At 44.4% G+C, this 21,222-nt stretch overlaps 1 protein-coding gene across 2 annotated transcripts in view; it reads left to right on the top strand.

Annotated features, from left to right (window-relative positions):
• The window catches only part of DSTYK (dual serine/threonine and tyrosine protein kinase), a 54,932-nt gene extending 40,987 nt beyond the window's left edge, over positions 1–13,945 (top strand). For both annotated transcript variants that reach the window (XM_084783544.1, XM_084783545.1), the window contains exons 5-13: positions 27–110; positions 991–1,167; positions 2,155–2,284; positions 2,648–2,804; positions 3,191–3,323; positions 5,939–6,052; positions 7,493–7,607; positions 9,770–9,904; positions 10,226–13,945. In XM_084783544.1, the coding sequence (XP_084639670.1) occupies positions 27–110; positions 991–1,167; positions 2,155–2,284; positions 2,648–2,804; positions 3,191–3,323; positions 5,939–6,052; positions 7,493–7,607; positions 9,770–9,904; positions 10,226–10,413 (1,233 nt within the window). In that variant the 3' untranslated portion in view covers positions 10,414–13,945. The remainder of the gene's footprint in view (positions 1–26; positions 111–990; positions 1,168–2,154; positions 2,285–2,647; positions 2,805–3,190; positions 3,324–5,938; positions 6,053–7,492; positions 7,608–9,769; positions 9,905–10,225) is intronic.
• Positions 13,946–21,222: the final 7,277 nt, after the last annotated feature.

Below are 21,222 nucleotides of genomic sequence, written 5' to 3'. Positions count from 1 at the left end.
CTGCTCCTTCATGTGTTCTCTTTCAGATCCTAAATGCTGCTTATCATGTTGAAGTCACATTTCACTCGGGGTCTTCAGTTACAAGGATGCTTTGGGAACAAATCAAGCAGGTGAGTGTTCCTCAGTTCACATTTGGCCCACTTACATTTTAGAACATGCTGTTAAAGAAGGGTAGCCATAAATCTGGCTTGCCTCTCTGAGAACTCTGTTGTATGCCTATTCTTGGTGACTACCAATGTTTCCTTCCACTCTTAAAAAGCTGTGGATTTATGTAATACTTGATGAAGCCACAGAATTCTACCTCATTAGTTTCTTCATCTTTTATTCAGCTTAAATGTTTTTTCAAAGTAGGTATTGTTGGGGCTGGGCCTATAGCTTGGTGGTAGATGGTGTGCCTAACATATGCAAGGCCATAGTTGGATTCCCTAGTACTACAAGAGTAAACAAGTAAACAAGTAAACAAACAACAAAAATATAGACATTGAGGTGGTTGTCGTAGTGCACGCCTTTAATCCCAGCTCACAGGAGGTAAAGGCAGGTAAATCTCTGTAAGTTCAAGGCCAGCCTGGTCTACGTAGTAAGTTCCAGGGCAGCCAGGACTATGTAGATAGAGATCCAGTCTCAAACAAAACAAAACAAACACAAACGAGGCCTTGTTGCTAGGGGCCAAGAATGTGGTTCCTGCCCTGGACTTGCATCTGTGCAGCATGATTACTGCTTCAGAGGGAGAGGCATCAGTTCTTCCCCGGCCCTGAGTAGGACACCTTGACAGCCGTGAGCATTTAAATTAGGCTACTGTTCTTTGGTGCGTTCCTCTGAATGAACTCTAGTTTTGAGGTAGATGGAGTTAGAGACCATGTTGGATTTCTTAGGCTCCTGCGTTGAGAGTTGTTCCCAATGAATGAGAACTCAGAGAAGGAAGGGCATTGTAGGAGCTGCCTGAGGTTCTTTCTCCTTCCTTCAGTGACCTTACTGTGCTCATCTTGGCAGATCATCCAGCGTATCACATGGGTGAACCCACCCACCATCACTCTAGAGTGGAAGAGGAAGGTGGCCCAAGAAGCCATTGACAGCCTCAGTGCCTCCAAGCTGGCCAAGAGCATTTGTAGCCAGTTCCGCACTCGGCTCAATAGTTCTCATGAGGCTTTTGCGGCCTCCTTGAGGCAGGTGGGTATGCAGGGAAGGAGTGAGCGCTGCAGTAATCAGAAAGGGGCCTCCTGTAGATGGAAATAATTTGCTCTCTGCTATCCTTATAGTTTAAAAAAAATCAGTATGCATTTTACTCTGTTAAAGAATAATATGTTGCCGGAAGTTTCATCAACAAATTTTTCATTTGGATCTTTTTCTAGCTCTAAGAGAGTTAGAGGGAATGCAGTTAATTTCTTCCCATACAACTGAATGAGAAAAAAGCATAGAGGAGTGCACACTTTATAATAAGTTTATACAGTATTTAAGAATAAATGATAGACTGGCATGGGGTTAAAAGCACACACCCTTAATCCCAGCACTGAAAGAGGCAGAGGCAGGCAGATCGCTGTGAGTTCAAGGCCATCCTGGTCTACAAAGTAAGTCCAGGACAGCCAAGGCTACACAGAGAAACCTGTCTTGAAAAAAAATATATATATATATTTAAAAAGAATAAATGATAGGCCAGGCATGGTGCCTTATGGCTTTAATCCCAGCACTTGGGAGGCAGAGGCAGGCAGATCTCTGTAAATTTGAGGCCAGCCTGGTCTACAAAGAGTTTCAGGATAGCCAGGGCTACACAAGGAAACCCTGTCTTGAAAACAAACAAACAAACAAACAAACAAACAAAAACAGAAGAAGAAATAGAGGAGTGACTTTCTAAATTAATTCCAGTTCATAATTATGTGCCCTCACTTCCCCCCCCCCCGTGTGTGTGTGTGTGTGTGTGTGTGTGTGTGACAGAGAGAGAGGGAGGGAGAGAGGGAGAGAATAAATAGATGTGATTATGACTGTAAGAGGAAAGTGACTATTGACAGGTCAGTCATTTTCTTAGACGGTCATATACATGCCATTCAGTTCTCCCAGTTGTTGATATGAGAGCGCTACTGTTGTTTCTATGCAGTGGGCGGGGAGGCTGAGGTGAGGGACGTTAGAAGTCTCATGTTGTCTTTTCTGTTTCTCTCCCAGCTGGAAGCTGGCCACTCTGGCCGGCTGGAGAAAACTGAAGATCTGTGGCTGAAGGTTCGAAAAGATCACGCCCCGCGCCTGGCCCGCCTTTCCCTGGAGAGCCGCTCTTTACAGGACGTCTTGCTTTACCGTGAGTTCTTGTTTCTAAGTAAATTGGAGGAAGTTCAGGATCTTTGACATTTTTATGCCTGGCCTCCAAGAATTCCAGTGTCTCAGGCTCCTAGCACCTTGCAAAGCTGCCTCAGCACTTAGTGATGATTGTGAATTCCTGTTTGAGCTGCTGCTTATGTAATATGACTGACATGATCAAAGTTTGCTCAAAGTCATCCAACTCAGCTGCTTTGTATGGGTTAGAGCAACACTTGAATGCTTCCCACTGCATGATTTCATGATTACAACTTCCAGCCTCCAGGCGGGGCTGCATCTAAGAATCCTAGAGAATGGCTGGTAAATTCTTATTCTACCTGCCTTATTCTGTCTTTATATCTTACAGGTAAACCTAAATTAGGGCAGGAACTAGGCCGGGGCCAATATGGTGTGGTATACCTGTGTGACAACTGGGGCGGACACTTCCCCTGTGCCCTCAAATCCGTTGTCCCTCCAGATGAGAAGCACTGGAATGATCTGGCACTGGAGTTTCACTACATGAGGTGGGTCTTTGTTCCTCTGATCCCTGGGGGAAGACCCAGAGACGCCAAGAGTGCGATAAGCTTTGAACCGTGAGCTATAGCATGTCCTCTCTCCAAACCTAGATTTCAAAATGTTAGAGCCAGTGTTTTTAGCCCAGACATACTATCTTTGCTTAGTTTTTCCCCATCATAATTTCTCAACTCTTCATTCTGTTATCTTCCTTAGTCACTAAGGATTGTCAGTATTGATACCCATGGTTGTTTTGGCCTTGGTGGAGAAGCAGTTCTCGTTTCCTCTCTGTCTGGACTAGGACCAAGTTGGCTGTGAGGTTCTTTCTTTCCACATCCCGGCGTCTAATGCAGAATTAGACCCCAAGGGTGGTGGCCTGAACCTCTCTTCCTCATAGGTCTTTGCCAAAGCATGAGCGATTGGTGGATCTCCACGGGTCAGTCATTGACTACAACTACGGTGGCGGCTCCAGTGTTGCTGTACTGCTTATTATGGAGCGGCTGCACCGGGACCTCTACACAGGGCTGAAGGTGAGTGAGGCAGCCAGTGACCGAGCCAGTGGGAGCCAGGGTCAACCCTTCCTTCCTGGACTTCATCCTTTCCTGTTTACTCAGAACTTCTCACTTTCATAGAAATTGGAATAATCTGGCTTTACTGAATTATTTCAAGAAAATGTCAAACATTTCTCAGAATCTATTTTTGCTCCAGTGTATATCCATAATGCTTTTATTCATTGTTTCAAAAGTTTGTTTTTGTTTATTTGCTTGCTTGTTTTTTGAGACAGGGTGTCACTATGTAGTGCTGGCTGGCCTGGAATTGAGCTATGTAGATTAGATTGGGCTCTAACTCCAGAGTGGTAGGATTAAAGTCGTGTGCTGTCAAGCCCAGCTGGTTCCACTTTGATATCCTGCAGTGTGATAAAATATAGGCTCTTTAGAAGAGCAGAATGGCTCCTTGTTACTCTTCTTGATAAAGCCAGTTTTTGTTAAATGAACAAATATTTATTAATGACTATTTTGTGCAAGGCCTTTTATTAAGCACCATTAGACAATACCAAAATGTGCAATTTCTGGACACTTTAGAAGAAATTATAGTCAGTGAGTATTCCATGAGGATGTTCAGTTTGAGTTTGACATGTGCACACTGGTGTATAGACTTGAATATTTTGAAAGATGAGCTATACCATGGGAAAGGAACAGTATGCCAGAGAACGTGAAGACTAGGCTTCTAGGCTCATTGGGCAGCAGCTAGTTTATTATAGGAATGAGAGATAAAGTACAAAGAAATATCGCTAACAAAATACTCAAATGTTAAGAACTCAAGCTAAGGGTTGGAGAGATGGCTCTGTTTGTAAACTTCCTGTTATAAGAGCACAAGGATCCAAGGTCAAAACTCTTAGGAAAACCTGGATATAAAGATGGGTGCTTGTAACCTAGCATTGCTAAGATAAGCTTCAGTTTCACTGAAAGACCCTCCTTGAAAGATACAGGTAGATGGGGGCTGGGGAGGTGACGCGGTTGTTAAGAGCACTGGCTTTTCTTTCAGAGGACCTGAGTTCCATTCCCAGGACCCACATGGCAGCTCACAGCCATATGTAACTCTGGTTCCAGGGGCTCCTACACCCTCTACTGTCCTCTATAGGCACCCTGCATGCAAACGGTGTGTGTACTTACAAGCAGGCAAAACACTCGTACACATAAAAGTAGATAAATATTTAAAAAATAAAGATGAAGTGTAATCAAGGAGCGATTCCACACCCACATAGATGTGTACACACCTCCAATATCACACACAACATTTAACATTTTAAAGGAATTCAGATCAAGTTGTAGCTACTGAGAGGCTCTGCAGTCTACACATTCTAACACAAATCTTTCAATAAGGTTTAAAGTGAAGTCACTTACAGGGGGCTGGAGATCGAGCATAGTGCTTGCTTATTAGCATGTGTGGTCTTGAATTCAGAACCCACACCACCAGAAACAGAAAGAGACAGAGAAAGACAGGTTCAATGGGAGCAGTCTAGTCTCAAAGTCACTTATAGGATCTTATTATATGATCTTGATTTAAAAAAAAAAAAAGATTAATTGTGGGGCTAGAGAGATGGCTCAGTGGATAAAAGCATTGTCTGTTCTTGCAGAGGTCCTGAGTTCAATTCCCAGCAACCACATGGTGGCTCACAACCATCTATACTGGAATCTAATGCCCTCTTTTGGCATGTCGATAGAGCACTCGTACATAAAATAAATAAAATCTTTTTTTTAAAAGATTAATTGGTGTGTGCCACTGACCAATTTCACTTGAGGAAGGGTGAGACTCTCAGTTGAATGCTAAGTTTAAACCCATATTTAAAAAATCACCAGCCAGGAGTGGTGGCGCACACCTTTAATCCCAGCACTTGGGAGGCAGAGGCAGGTGGATCACTGTGAATTAGAGGCCAGCCTGGTCTACAAAGTGACTCCAGGACAGTCAAGATAACACAATGAAACCTTGTCTCAACAAACAAACAAACAAACGCCACCAATAGGGAATTAGGGTTTTCTTGTCTGTCCCCTACATTGGAGCTGAGTAGAAGGAGAGAGAAGCTGACTTCAGAGTGTTTGAATTCCCCTATATGAACATACATGGAGACTTTAGAAGTAAGGCAGAGAGAACTTCGAGTTTCCAGGAGTCACAAGAATTAGTGGCATGAAAAAGACACTCGGTTTCTTTTTTGTCTCAAGGGCACCTGAAGTTTTCCTGTAAGTGGGCTAAAAGCCCATTTGTGGTTTTGGAAGAAATTAATATGACATTTTCTCAGAATTGCTAAGTTAAAGTAATCAGAATGACTTTGAAATTGGAACCCATAAAATCAAACCTGGGCTATCCAAGCCTGTGAAAGCACTGAAAGCGAATCTCCCATGAGGAAATGCCAGAGGCCCTGTGATGCTGGGAGTGAGGCCCTGCACCTCTTCTGCTCGGATCTGGGAGTGACCCTGCCAACCAGCTGCAGCCTGCAGAAGGCTTCATTTTGCTTTGTGTCCTGCACCTCCCATTCACTCTTCTGCCCTCTTGTGCCACCATAAGTCATTTAGTTGCTCACAGTTGGGCATCTCAGTTGGGGTAAGGCGTTGGCCTTTATAACATGTAGGTTCTTCTGTCTTCCCAGGCCGGGCTGACCCTGGAGACACGTTTGCAGATAGCTCTGGATGTGGTGGAGGGAATCCGCTTTCTGCACAGCCAGGGGCTTGTTCATCGGGATATCAAACTGAAAAATGTGCTGGTAAGGAAGAGCTATATTCAGAGAGGATTCCTGCCTCTGCAGAGTGTCTGTGTAAAAGGCACTTTGATTCTAGGGAAAGTCTACCTGGAAAGCAGGAGAGTTAACACCATGGAGGGTGGATTGTGCCCTGCACTTAAGCTTAAGGAGGACTTTCAACCGACCACTTTTTCCCTCTACTGTTGAGAAACTTCACAGAAAAGTTAGCAGTGGCATAATGGAGGCCCAGATACCCTTGTATCTATGTTCCTGCCAGGGTGCCCACTCACAGTCATATTTTCTATTTATTTTCCTGCATCATATGAAGGTAAGTTGCTGATAACACTTCACTCCTAAATATGTCAGTGTGTCTCTCCTAAGAATGAAGAATCTTCTACATAACTAGAATGCCATTACCACACTCAAGAAATGTAACATTGATACATTAACATGTATTCTGTTATTGTCTCCATTATAGCCAGTTGCTCCTAGTATGTCTGCTTGGCATTTTGTTATTCTTGTTTCTTATCTAGGATCTAATCAAAGGATCCTACAGTGTAGTTTGTTATTCTGCTGTTTCAGCCTTCTTCAAGCCAGAGCAGTCATTGTCAACTCTTGTTCTGTCTTCATGTCGTTGGTATGATTGAGGAGTCAGTCTCTGTTGTTGTTGAAGGTTTGATGCGAGATGCTAGGTGAGAGTCGGCATGCATCACTGTACCGCTCAGGGTCACACTACATAATAGTAAAGAACCCTCCGACAGATTCCTCTTGAAACATCTACTAGGGTCAGTGAGGTGGCTCTACATGCTGTGGTACCTGTTACTACATAGTGGAAAGAGAGAACAGCATCCTACAAGTTGTCCTCTGACCTACACATACACAAAGTACATAAATAAAATATAATGCTTTAGGAAAAAATATCTTCCGATACTGCATGGCAATACCCATGAGGTTGCAGTTTGGAGGAGAGAAAGACAGCCCAGAAATTGTAGATAGAAAGATAATAGAGCATCCGTAACCAGATGAGACACATTTATTCTCTAGGATCGATTTTTGCTTATTTGTTTTTATATCATTATTCTCTCTGCTGTGCTCTGGTAGAACCAGGGTCTTACGTATGCTGTTCCAGGTCCCTGCCTTAGAGCCACACCCTAGCCTTCTAGCAGAGCTTTAAGAATTAAAGAATCGCTTTGACTGACAAAGGAAAATCAAGTGCCAACATGTTTTCCTCATTTTTTACAGACCTTCATTACTCAGTCTTCCAAGATTATAGTGATCTTAGTATATGCCAGGGATATACAGATGAAAGAAACAATCCCTGTCACCAGGTTGCTCACAACCCGGGGAAAAGGACAGGGACAGGAACGAGTCTGAGACAGTGAGGTTGGAGGCAGGACTTAGTAAATACTGCTTTGAGGCTGGGTGTGCAGACACAAGGTGACTCTCACCTGCTATTTTTGGCAGCTGGACAAACAAAACCGTGCCAAGATCACTGACTTAGGATTCTGCAAGCCAGAAGCTATGATGTCAGGCAGCATTGTGGGGACACCAATCCATATGGCACCTGAACTTTTCACAGGTAAGGCTTGAGGGCAAAAAGTGGGTTTAGGCTGCCCCCAGGACTCTGACCTGGAGTGCTGCCCCTCAGGGTAAGTATTGTACACAAGTACTCCTAGCAGCTCTGACAAGGAAGAACCCAGAACAGGGAGAGTAAAGAGGTAAGAAGTGAGAAAGAGTGTAGCTACAAATGGAGTTACCGAGTACTCTCTGGATATGTGTTTGATTATTGGTACTATACTTGCCATACTTTGCACTTACTTAATCATGAAATATTGGTTGGATAATGTCTAAATGATGGAGCTGTCATTAATTTACCATCAACATGGAGTTATAGTCAGAGGTAAAATGATCTGGGAACGATGGAAGGCAGCAGTAAGAGCTAAATTACAGGTGTCGTGATGATGTAGAGTGAAAGAACGAATTAAGGATGAAATGCTGGCTGGTTTTATGGTAGACATGAGATTTGGAGTAACACTTGAGGCTTATGTGGAAAAATTGGTAGTGGAAAAGAAACTCGGGTTTAAGTGTACACTTTGCAGTAGGCAAGGCAGGTTTGTTTCTAGCGATCTTGTTTTGCTTAATCTTTACCACAATCCTGTGATGATGTTGGTATATTTTTACGTCAGATTAATAGATAAAATTGGGACCAGATTGACGAAGTAATTAGGTCCTAAAGCTGAGGTAGAAGGCAACGGACCTGTGGTTTGAATCCTGGCCTTCCTATCTCTACAGTCCAACCATGGATCATGAGGGCAAAGACAGCTGAAGGAGAAGGGGAAACTGCAAAGCAGCGAACAGTGACAGATAAGGCCGGAGAAATCCAGAGACTGAAAGCCTTGCAGAGGGTTCCTGTGCAGATAAGGAGGTGCTGAGCTTGAGCAGTGGAGGGAGGCAAAGAGCATCGGCCTGGCCAAGCTTTGCAGCCACTGGCAGAGGGGGTGTGAGGGAGGAGGATCAGAGTGAGGTGGCCAGTTAGGCAAAGACTTGTGTCTGTGGTTAGGGTGGTACTGCTGCTAAAACAGGTTACAGATTTGAGGTGAATTCAGAAGACAATGGGAAAACTTTTTTTTCCTGTGAGTGTTGGAAAGGGTCGGAGAGTGATGGCACTGTGCCAAGGAAGAAATCACAGGTCTGTCACTAGTGTTAACATGAGAAAACAAGTGCAATGCATCTCAATTTCTTTCCTTTTTTAAAGATTTATTTTATGACCATGAATATATTGCTGCATGTGTGTGTGTGTACCATGAGTGTACCTGGTGCCCAAGGTCAAGAAAAGTTGTTGAATCCCCTGGAACTGGAATTACAGATGTCTGTGAGCCATGCGGATGCTGGGGTCAAACCCCAGTCTTCTGTAAGAACACCAAGTGTTCAAACCACCAAGCTATCTCTCCAGCCCCTGGATCCCATTCATTTCATAGAAGTTGTCACCTCACTTTTCATCATGTCATACGCAGAAGAGCTGTGCTTAGTGCACAGCTGCTGTCTGGCCTTCCCTGGAGCCAATAGGAGAGTTCTTCGTTTCCTGTTTACTATGCTCTATTCCTGCTTCTGTTATTCTACTCTGGCTGCTGCTTACTTCAGTTCCTTTTATTTTCATCTACCCAATTGCTACCAGAAGAGTATTTCTAAAAATATGTTCTCCTATGAGAGATAGGCGCTTCCTACATATTCTCAACTGGCTTTAAATAATCCTTTGGCCTCAGTCTCTTTGGTTTTTGTTTTTGAGACAGGGTTTCTGTGTGTAGCCTTGGCTGTCCTGGAACTCACTCTATAGACTAGGCTGGCCTCAAACCCAGCCTGCCTCTGCCTCCCTGAATGCTTGGATTAACCCGGCTCTGCCTTAGTCTCTTGAGTGCTGGGATTAGAGGTGTGCACCACCGCACCTGTTCATCTGTGTCTTTATAATTGTTATTTTCTGGTTCCCACCCATAGTTCTCTAGTATGGCCCTTTAGAATTGATCTTGCAGACTATCCCATTGAAATGAAAGGTCTTCTGTTCCTTCTTTTTTGACCAATTTTTGTCTTAGCATCTACTTCCTATGTTACAAGATGGGCATTACAAGTGGCCCTGCCTTTCAGGCAAGTTGTAAGAACAGTAGATGTTAAAAGCTCTTAAAAATTGTGTAAGGACCTGTAGCAGCAGGACGGTGGCTCACTGTCGCTTGCCTGTCTTCACTGTAGGGAAGTATGACAACTCGGTGGACGTCTACGCTTTTGGGATCCTTTTCTGGTATATCTGCTCCGGCTCTATCAAGCTCCCTGAGGCATTTGAGAGGTGTGCTAGCAAAGACCATCTCTGGAATAATGTGCGCAGAGGTAAGAGCCACCAAACAGACATCCCAGGCACCACAGCAGGGTACCGTTATCTTGTGGCCATTCCACAGCATGACCACATTAGACTGACCATCGTAGAATGCTGAAAGGACACTGTACACCAGACCTTTGCTGTGGACAGCACTACCTCGAACTGTCTCAAAAATAGTTTTTGCTACACCTTGTAGTGCTTGGTTTCTAAGCTGATGCGTTCCAGTTTCACCATCCCTGTTACATGATAGTCTAGGTATCTACGGTGGAAACCCAGCTCTTTGCTCTCCCAGTTCTCCCTGACTGGCTGTTCTTCCTTGTTCTCCTCTCTAGGGACCCGTCCAGAACGTCTTCCTGTGTTTGATGAGGAGTGCTGGCAGCTGATGGAAGCATGTTGGGATGGTGACCCCTCTAAGAGGCCCCTCCTGGGCATCGTCCAGCCTATGCTGCGCAGCATCATGGAACGCCTCTGCAAGTGCAGTTGTGAGCAAGCAAACAGAGGGCTGGAGGACTCTACTTGAAGACAAAACCTCTCCTTCCATCTGTTCCTTCCTTCCCTCTCACCTTTTGGCCATGGGAGAATTTGTCGTTTGTTCATTAAGGGAGCTCCCAAGGGAACCGGTGCTTGTTGGCAACTTGAGACCTTCCTGGGCAGAGATGGCTCCTGGACAGTGAAGAATTCAGTGGCTGTTTTATTACTCATACTGCCTTACACTGTCTTTTTGGCAAAAGATTGTCTCAGATGTGTAAAAGCTGAAGAATGTGATGTTCTGGCCTCAGAACTGAAAAGGAGGCAACTGTTACCACTGTTACACTGTTGTTCACTGTATATGTTTCTGAAACAAGTGGGACACTGCAAGGCAAGGTCTAAAACTATCACTTTCGTGACTTCAGCTTTAGCTGGGAACCATTCATTTCTACCCGATGGTAGAGACCACTTAGAAAACATGACCTTTGTTCAGGATTGTATGATTATAAAGGCAAAAACAAACCAATTCAGCCAAGCATACCATGTGGTTGCCTGGTTCTTGTTCTCTATAACTAGGATCTCAGGTTGTAACAGTCAAAGCCATAGGAGGCAGCTGGGTGTGAAGCTGTCTGCCCTCACAACCCAGTGTGTTTACATTTCCAGGGCCAGGAAGCCCTGGTGTCTGCGGGGCAGGTCTAACCCAAACAGAATCTGTTTGATTCTTGGGTCTTTCCCCACCTCCTTCTCCCCTTTATTTTCCCCTCAAAAAGGATACTCCAGATAACATGGTACTTGGACTTGAGTGTCTGATCAGAAATAAACTATAATTTTGTTGTTGTTTTTAATGGGATGTAGCCTAGGCTAGCCTTAAAGTCCATCCTTCTGGCTCAGCCTTCATAGCGCTGGGATTACAGGCACATGCAACCATGCCTAGCTGTTAACTATATAACTCACTCTTTTCTTCCTCCGTGCTAGGGACCAATCCACGGCTCAGATGTTCTGGTAAGTGCTCTGCTGCGAGCCACACCCCAGCTTCATATAGCTCTTAAAGTTCACTTTAAACACTAGGCACTATGAGTCCTGATGATGACACAGTTGAGCATGGTGGTCTCCTAAAACTTGCAGCTCTTCAGAAACGCATGCAATGCTTTCTACATGCAGATTGTAACGGACAAGTGGTGGGCAGTGTCTTTGGTTCGTTGGCTCTGGCCTCGTTTTGGCAGAATGCTTAGTTTAGCTCTTAGAGGTTTTATGGTTTTTGTTTTGGGTTTTTGTTTGTTTGGTTGGTTTTGGTTTTTCAAGACAGGATTTCTCTGTGTAGCCTTGGCTATCCAGGACTTGCTTTGTAGACCAGGCTGACCTCAAACTCACATCAATCTGCCTCCCAAGTGCTGGGATTAAAGGCGTGTGCCACCACTGCCCAGCTGCTCTTAAGAGTTTTAACACCTACTCAACTATCCTTAGTTACTCTACTCTGATATTAACGCATTGCCCTCTGGAGACAGTAGGATGTACAGGAAGCCAGGAATCAGGACAGAACAAATGAGTCATCACTACTAGTTAGGTCTGTTGTGTGTAAAACATGAAGCGGTCTTGTGTAGTTAGGAGGCTGCTGACCCTTGTTATTCAGTCTGACTGTAACAGGGAGGCTCAGGTTCTAGAAAGGAAGCCTTGCTCCTAACATTCCTGGGGCCACCTAGCTCATGTTGGACCCATAAGTGGGAGGTTAGATTTTTTTCCTCATGTAGAATCCCCTTTCAGTCTCCTGTCAGATTACAGGTTCCTTTTTTGTTTTTAATTTTAAATAGCTGATTCCCTACATTTTTCTGCCCTGTGGGAGGAAGGGAAAAGCTAATGCTAAGTAGGGAGATAAGGAGCAGTTTTATAGTTCAGTCATTATATGTATCTGAGGAAGGCCCAACATACTCCTCCAAGTTTCCGGGCAAGCCAAAGGCCACATGGGGTATATTTGGTGGCGGTATTTCAGTGCTCAGCAGGCTGAGTATGTGAACACGTATGTCTAATTTGTGTGTATTTTACTTTATAACATTGTAAGCTAATTTTGGATTCTATGTTTTTTGGCATCTGTTATTTCAGTGATAAAATGTACTGTATTGTATATCACTTGGGAAGACACTAGGTGGGCAGAGAAGTGTGGTGGCTCTTGGGTAGTACCGGGTTCCACAGGGACAGAGTTTTGAGGCTTTACCTCTGGGCTGAGGGAGGAGGAAGGGTGGCATGAGGAGCTCCCTTTCCTGTGCCATCCTTCAGAACACTGCCGGAAGGGCAGTTCACTGCAGCCCAACAGTGATACCTGGCTGCTTCTTGGGAGCTGAAAGCCTGGCTACTCATTTTGCCTTGGAATGGATTAACAGACCTTTCTGCAGAGCAATCAGAGAAAAATGCTGGCAGAGTCTGGACCCTGCAAGGCTCCCCTGTGCCCGAGAGCAATCTTTCACTGGTCTCAGAAAGAGGGCTGCCCTGGTTGTTGCCAGACCAAAGAGAGTCACTCTGACTCCATCAAGTTTAAGGGGCAGGGCTAGGCAGCCATGCGACTACGTGTTAACACTAATGCTTAAGGAAGCAGAGGAAAGGACGCCTGACTACCACAGCTACAGGAGAATGGTGACCTCAAAACACTTGTCAGCTCCCCAGATTGCATTTCTGTATTTCCGCTTGAACTGTCAAACAGGTTAGAGTGCTCAGGACATGTGTAGCTCAGTGGGAAGATGTGCTTAGCGTGCACATGGCCTTGGGTGCAGTGTCTAGTACCAAAAACAAAACAAAACAAAACACAAGGGTCAAAGTGGGTTTGAAAAATGGTTTTCCTGACAGAAGTAGCCTGGGGTACTAGGGCTGCAAAGTGACAACTGCACTAAATGACACTTTATTTTTGTTGTTGTGTTGTCATCGTCTTATTTACCACTGAGAAGCCCAGGGGATGTGTGAGTACAGTAGCACTTAGGGAAACTGAGGCATCCTCTGTCCTTGCTCTGAAGAGATGCCCTGCTTGTTTGATGTGTTTACTGGGAAACCTCCCAAGACCATGTAATGTCAAGATGGAGTATGCCTTGGAAAAGTGCATTCCAAAGAATGATCTGCTTTAAGTGTTCAGAACTTGCATTTCCTATTTGTTGGGTCAAGTGGTCCACACACTCTTTAAAAGAAAATGGGGATTTAGTTTTCTAAATGTTGGGGTGTGTGAGATACAGACATTGTGATATTAGAGTCACAGGGTCAGGAAGCGGTGGCCTTAAGATACTTGTACTGAAAACTCCCCTACAAGTTTCACGTAGTGCTGTATCCTTAAAAGAGTTTAATTTTAACTTCACTTGCTTTATTGGCAACTAGTGTGATTGACATAGTGGTGGAGACTGTGCAAACACCTGACATTGGGGAGACCAAGTAGCCCAGAGGGTTGGCAAGAAAATTAGTCTGAATGGCTTGCTGTTTTTTTCCTTTGTCTTTATGTAATGTTTTTATTTGTTTTAAAGGACTAATGTTTATTACAGTGTTATATACAAATGTAACATATTAAGTGTGTAGAATAAAGTGCAATAACAAAAACTTTACTTTGACACAAAGTTCAGTCTCTGTACCCTCTTTTCTTGTGCAGTGTGCCTCTTTCCATGGCATTGTTGCAGTGGGACCATTTTATTTTTATTTATTTCTTTTGTTGTTTGAGAGACACATCGCTAGGTTTTGTCTTCCCATAGCATGAATGACTGTGCTGGTTTTGTGGAGTCGTCTGTAAGTTGTTAGGATATGGATTCCACATTAATGTCTCAGTGTTGCCTGTTTGGCATCAGCTTTCCCTCACTTTTCCCAGGATGTTCCCAAGCCCCGCTTCCCACTCCCAAATGTTGTCCCTTCATTTGAGAGATTGCTGAAATACTCCCAACTCTTTTCAGCAACATACTTTTCTCTCCTGACCCGGTTCCACTGGTCTGCAGCTTTCCTAGGCAGGTATCCCAGGACTCTGGCATCTCAAACATCATGGGGTCTCTAACACAATCCAGGTTTCATCTTCACATGAAATGGGTTCTCTGGAGCATGGTATGGTGGCACAGGCCTGTAATCTCAGCACTCAGGAGGCAGAGGCAGGTGGATATCTGTGAGTTTGAGGCCAGCCTGGTCTACAAAGCGAGTTCAGGACAGCCAAGGCTACACAGAGAAACCCTGTCTCGAAAACCCAAAAAAAAAAAAAAAAAAAAAAAAAAGGTTCTCTGGAGCTCCATGCACGGACACCCTACACACCCCTGGCTTCATTGGTTTTCCTTAGCTGTGAAGGGAGATTCCACAATCCCTTCCTTGTATCTTTGACTCTAAAGCCAGAACCATGTGGCCTAAGCTGCCAAGTTCTGCTGCTTAATGAGGAACTTGGCCTCCTGTTCAATTACATTTGCATCAGCTTTCTGGTGCTGACGGTTTCCTTCACTGCTTGAGCACTAATTCCTTTTCATAAGTTGGATGCTTAGCTGGGTAGAATATTATTCTGAGGTTACCATTCCCTTGAATCCACTTAGTATCATGCTTTTCTTTAAACTTTTTATTCCCATGAACACTGGACTTAGCACTGATTACACTTCCTAATGCTCCTTTTCTCCTCAGACTTGTCTTTGTCCAGTCTGCTCCTTTTCATTACAGATCTGCATAAGAGTGACTACTAATAACCACACTACACAGTCAATGCTAGGCTGTCTAGAAGTCTCCTCTGGCAACAGCATTAATCCAAAGCTCTTCAGCTTAGCTCAGGCAGAGTTTTTGGACAAGGAGTAAAAGCAGCTTCATTCTTTGGCAAAATATGACAAGAATATTCTCTAGGCCACTTAGTAATATTCTTCCCCTCAGAAACTCCTTGGGCTGCCCTCCACAGTCCAAATCCCCCTTTGTCTTCCCTGTTCCTACCAGGATGGCCCATTAGTCTCTGCTTAAACCACCCAACCTCTTTTCTAGTCCCAGTCCTCAATATTCCTCCTATACTGTTTGTTACAGTACAGTCAAGCCTGCCCCAGCAATACCCTGTCTTAGTCACTGTTCTATTGCTGTGAAGAGACACCATGACCAAGCAACTCTTAGGAAGAAACAGCAAAGTTACTATGGGTGGCCATGTGCAGATTGAAGTTTCTTAGGCCTTAGGGACAGCTTGTTCCTTGTATATGCTATAAATAACATCTCAAGACAATAGGGAAAAGACTTCAATAAAACTGGTTATCACCATGTTCCTACAATGAGAACCATAGAATGACTTATAAGTAGAATAAACTTGTGTTTCACAGTCCTGGGGGCCACACAGTTCTGCTTCATAGATGGAGTCTTGTTGCTGTAGCCTAGAGTTAGATTACTGCTGTGTCTCCATAGACGAAGAGCAAAAGGACAAATAGGGACAAAGTCTGTACATGACAGAAAAGATGGAATAGCACAGTGGCTACTGCAACAAGTGCCTAGTTATAAAATGAAGTGGCTGACCTCCAGAAGCTAAATCTGTGTGAGCTGATAAAGAAGGGTCAAGGAGGCCGGGCGGCAGTGCTGGTGCACGCCTTTAATCTCAGCACTTGGGAAGGCAGAGGTAGAGTTCAAGGCCAGTGTGGTCTACAGAGTGAGTTCCAGGACAGCCAGGGCTACACAGAGAAACCCTGTCTCAAATAACCAAAGTATGTGTGTGTGTGTGGGGGGGGGGTCAATGTAAGATAAGATATTCAGAGAGAGTGGGAGCCTGTTGTTAATTTACCAATATGGCCTAAACGTTGGGTGCTAATTTGTTGTGGTTAAGTTACCAGTAGGGCCTGATAATGTTTATTATTAGGCCTATAATTATTATGACAGCATTTTCTAACCCAGTAGCAATCAATCAAGACACAGACACCTGTTATATTTTAAAATAGCCTTAGTTAACCTGGGGCAGGGCAGATTATTAATCCCCTAAACTACTTCCCATAGTGGGGTAGGGATTCCATCCCATGCCATCTGCTTCTAATAACTTCTATCAAGCTACCTCCCATCCATAATCCTACATACTTGCTAATGTTCTTCATCTGGATCAAATCCTCCATCCACGCCAGCCATGTGCTTCTCCTCATCTAACCCATAACGCAAGCCTCCTCCTCCCTTCTCCTCCGGTCTCTCCCCAAGATCCTCTCTGTCTCCCAGCGCCTGGGAACCTTAGCCACGCCTATCTCTTTTGCCCTGCCCAGGTGTGACAGCCTTTTATTAATTAGTATCAAAATACATCAGATCAACAGGGGGCCAAGGAAGAGCAACAGAAATTCACAAGAAGAACAGGCCATGTTACACTGCCTGCCCTGAAGAGGCAGGGGAAACAGAAATTGAAGGAGTTCTGAGGAAAGAGCTTGGCAGCCCTAGCCTATCTATAGGACAAGACCCAGCCTTCACCAGCCTCAGATCCAGCTACAGGCTCGCCGAAACTAGTTTCTCCAGAGGGCTGTCTCAGCAATGAGAAGAGTTCTCCCATCTTGAGATTGTTTAACCTGAGCTATCCTGAGGAGTAGTCATAAGAAATGGTGCCTTATTAAACTTGCTACAGCCCCAGGGCAAGAGACAGCCCTGGAAAAAGCTGTGGAAAGCAGGAGGGCTGGGCACAGGCCAGCTGAAAAGCCCAACTGGCATGGGCCTCAAAGTGAAGTGTATAAAGAAAGGTAGCCCTTGCCCTGGGTATGTGGGAGAAGACCTCATCTGCTCAGAGTTAATTGCAGTTTGAGAGTGTGAGCCTGAGGTCATCTGGCATTCTCTGTAGGTTGAGAACACTGAAACTCCCACAGACCACTTGGTATCTACAGCTACATCCCTTCAGCAGGGTGATTAATACTGCTAGGGTTCAAAAAGTATGGAGATAGGTACACCAGTACACAATGCGGTGTTGTGACTAATTTTGCTAATCCCAGTATACTGGGGAGACACTTGCAGCTAGATTTCTAGCCACTTAGGATCTGTAGAGCTTGGAGGGTGAGAAAAGCTGTGTGGTCCAGCAAAGCCACGTGTGACCAGCAGAGGGCCCTAGCACACAAAGGGAGACCTCTGTGATTGGTGGTGGACAATGCACACTGGTTCCTTATAAACTCAGCACAACCATAGGTCACAGGGAAGATCAGAGCCCATGAGTTGCGTTTGCCCTGTCATACAGAGAAATTGACCGACTTTTCAAGACCCACCCAAGAAGGAGCTAATTCAACATTCCATCATCTTTTCTTTCCTTTCTATTGGGGTGGGACTTTGTTTAATTCTTATGTTAGTAGTGCTTTCACTTATCCATAAAGCGTTTTTTATTTCCCTTCATGAATTTACCTAATTTTATTTATATTATTTTTTTTCTGTTCTTGGGCAATCTTCTCTTTTCATTTATTACCCTGGCCAATTTTCTTTTCTTTTCTTTTCTTTTTTCTTCCTGTCTACTATGCTTTTAGTAGTATTTTGACTTTATGTTATTGCTTCTTAAAACCTTTATCTTTAAAAAAAAAAAAAAGGTGGGGGGAGGGCTGGAGAGATGGCTCAGAGGTTAAAAGCACTGGCTGCTCTTCCAGAGATCCTGAGTTCAATTCCCAGCAACCACATAGTGGCTCACAACCATCTATAATGTGATCTGGTGCCCTCTTCTGGTGTGCAGACATGCAGGCTGAACACTGTATATGTAATATGTAATAAATAAATCTTTAAAAATAAATAAATAAAACATTTATCTTTTTGTTTGTTTGTTTTTCAAGACAGAGTATCTCGATGTTATCTTGGCTGTCCTGGACTTGCTTTGTAGACCAGGCTGGCCACCTACCTCTGCCTCCTGAGTGCTGGGATTAAAGGTGTGTGCCATCATACCTTGCTAGTAATAACTATAGGCCTGATAATAAACATTATTAGGTCATACTTATTTTTTTTTTCTTTTTTCAAGACAGGGTCTCTCTTTGTAGCCTTGGCTGTCCTGGACTCGCTTGTACACCAGGCTGGCCTTGAACTCACAGCAATCCGCCTGGCCCTGCTTCCCAAGTGCTGGGATAAAGGCATGTGCCACCATGCCCGGATCTAGGTCATATTTATAATTTAACCACAACAGGTATTAATGGGTTACAACTGACTTTAAGTGCATGCCTGTATCTTGTATGTTTTGATGTTGTTACAGCAGTTTGTTTTCTCCTCTCTAGGTGGTAATGAGGACTGACCCCTAAGAGTAGCTGCTCACTAAATCTACCAGAAGAGACATCTAAACAAACAACAGCAAAGTACAAATCAGAAAGCAAAAATAAAAAGCATAAAAAAAGCAGGGTACCATGACTCCCCCAATCATAAGTTCTTTAATGAACTAGAAGATACTGAAATGGGTTTCAACATGTTGCATAAGGAATTCTGGTGCCGGAGTTGTGCACACACCGTTAGTCCCAGCACGTGCGAGGCAGAGGCAGGCAAATCTCTGAGTTCGAGGCCAGTCTGGTCTTTAAAGTGAGTTATAGGACAGCCAAGGCTAAAAGGAGAAACCCAGTTGAAGGGAAAAAAGAAAAAAAAAGAAGAGAGAGGGTAGGTGGATTGTGGGTCTCCGCTGGATAAGGCGGAAGTCTGACATCTCTGGAAAGCTGTTTTACGCTCGATCTCTGATGGTGGACTCCCTTTCCTTAGCGGGATCCTCATTCCACCTGATCTGGTAACTCCAGATTTTGTAAGGAGTGTCACATAGCCCTCAAGGAAGGTTACAGTTCCTGATAAGGAACTTTTCAGCAAGCACAGAGAATTCTCGGGAAGCACCCCACCCTATGCTGAGATCCTAGCAATGACCTCTAATCAAACCTAGAAGACATTCCCTCAGCCACAGGATAGTTAAGTACTGTGTTCTCCTTCTTGTGATAGGACCCCATACTACTGTGTGTAAATGAGGCACTGTAACGCTGCATGTAGATAAAGTATCCTGGCACCCTTAGCCTGATCGAATCAGACCTTCACCCTCCAAACTCCTCCCCACTTGCACCTGAGTGCTCGCCATTCCCCCACCATGACCCTGTGAGACTTCATTCATTCCAGGCGGGGGTGGGGGTGGGGACTGCTGCTGGGTGCCCAGTGGTCAGGCAGCGATGGCCTCTGCAGCTGCTGGGACCTGCTCCATGGCTGCTGCTGGCTCTGTGCTGACCGTGGTGAAGCACCTTGGGGCTGCATCTCACTGGAACTTCCTGCCAGTGGGTTTTGGACATCTGCCTGCTTCCTCTGCTGTGCTTAGCACAGCAACTTAAACAAGGAGCTGTAACATTTTTGGTATCATCATGGACTTGTGGAGCTCCCAAGTCTCTGATACCAACAATCTCATTCTAAAAGAGCTAAACTGTAACACTCTGTGGAAAAGTCATTTTCCACCCCCACTCCCCCAATGAGACCGGAAACGTGGCCTTGTTCCTAGGCCACTAGCCTCACCTTGAGTGCTCTAAACTGTCCCTGAGCAAGAAACAGGACCTTGAGACCTTTGAGCTCAAGGTCTATTCTTTCTGGTCTGGAAGCAGCACCTGTACCAGCTTGCCAGATAAGGAATCCAGGCCACCTGCTGTGGGATGGTGTACCACAGTAATCTCTGAGTTCAAGATTAGCCTGGTCTACAGAGCAAGTCCAGGACAGACAGGGCTACATAGAAAAACCCAGTCTGGGGGAAAAAAAAGAATTCATAAGTTTTCTTGGAGGCAATGGTGGTACATATCTTTAATCTTAATACTCAAAAGGTGCAGAAAAGTAAAATTCTGTGAGTTTAAGGCCACCCAAAGTTACATAGTAAAATTCTGTCTTAAAAATAGAGAGAAAGGCTGGAGAGATGGCTCAGAGGTTAAGAGCACTGACTGATCTTCCAGAGGTCCTGAGTTCAAATCCTAGCAACCACATAGTGGCTCACAATCATCTGTAATGTGATCTAATGCCCTCTTCTGGCCTGCAGGTGTAATCTTTTGAGAGAGAGAGAGAGAGAGAGAGAGAGAGAGAGAGAGAGAGAGAGAGAGAGAGAGAGAAAGGAAGATACAAACAAATAAGAAAATCAATCCAGGACCTGGAAAAGCAAACTAACAAAATGGATAAAAAGATAAATTGAGATTTTGGGGAAAAAATAGAAACGTTAAAAATGCAAAGCTGAATGACTTAAATGAGGAAAGGCAGAATCAACAGCAGAAGGAGAAATTTCAGGGATGAAGGACAAGGATGAGGAAACTACATTCAACATCGATGCAGGTGGGGAACATGACCACATCATTATCCATGGAGTCATGAACAAATGTCTACACGCTCCAGATGGGACACCCATGACAAGTCTAGCTTAGTGAACAAGTGAGTTCACTGGGACACAGACAACTAAAGCCACTGCATCACTGAAAAGCCCACTTGAACATGGCTCTTGAGCTCCCTGCATGACTTGTTGGTATCTAAGCCAACCAGAGTGTCTCCTCTGGTCAGCAGTTGGCTACTGGTTGTCTCAGTTACTTTTCTATTGCCAGGACAAAGCACTATGACCAAGGCAACTCATAACAGAAAGTGTTTAATTCTGCCCTCCTCCGTCTGCCCTAGTTCTTTCTTACAAGAGGTATATGAATAAGTTTGTTTTCCCTGTACCATGCAAGTATAGGCACATGCACTTTGCTAAATTAAACAAAAGAATGTACCCTTTCAGTACCTGTTTTGGCTTTGTTCTGGTGGACAAGATCATGCTATAAAGCTCAGCTCAACTCTGAACTTGCAATGTCTTGCCTTAACCCCCTGTCTGCTAGGATTACAGGCATATACCAGCTTTAAAAAAAAAATCAAACAAAATTAACAGCATCTTAAAAAAAAATTTTTTTATTTATTAGTCTGCCTGCAGGCCAGAAGAGGGCACCAGATCTCATTGTAGACGGTTGTG

This window comes from Acomys minous (assembly GCF_964271855.1).
Source record: "Acomys minous genome assembly, chromosome: 1".
In the NCBI taxonomy this organism is placed as follows: domain Eukaryota; kingdom Metazoa; phylum Chordata; class Mammalia; order Rodentia; family Muridae; genus Acomys; species Acomys minous.
The sequence above is the reverse complement of the archived record's forward strand: the minus strand, read 5'-3'. Positions and strand labels throughout refer to the sequence as shown.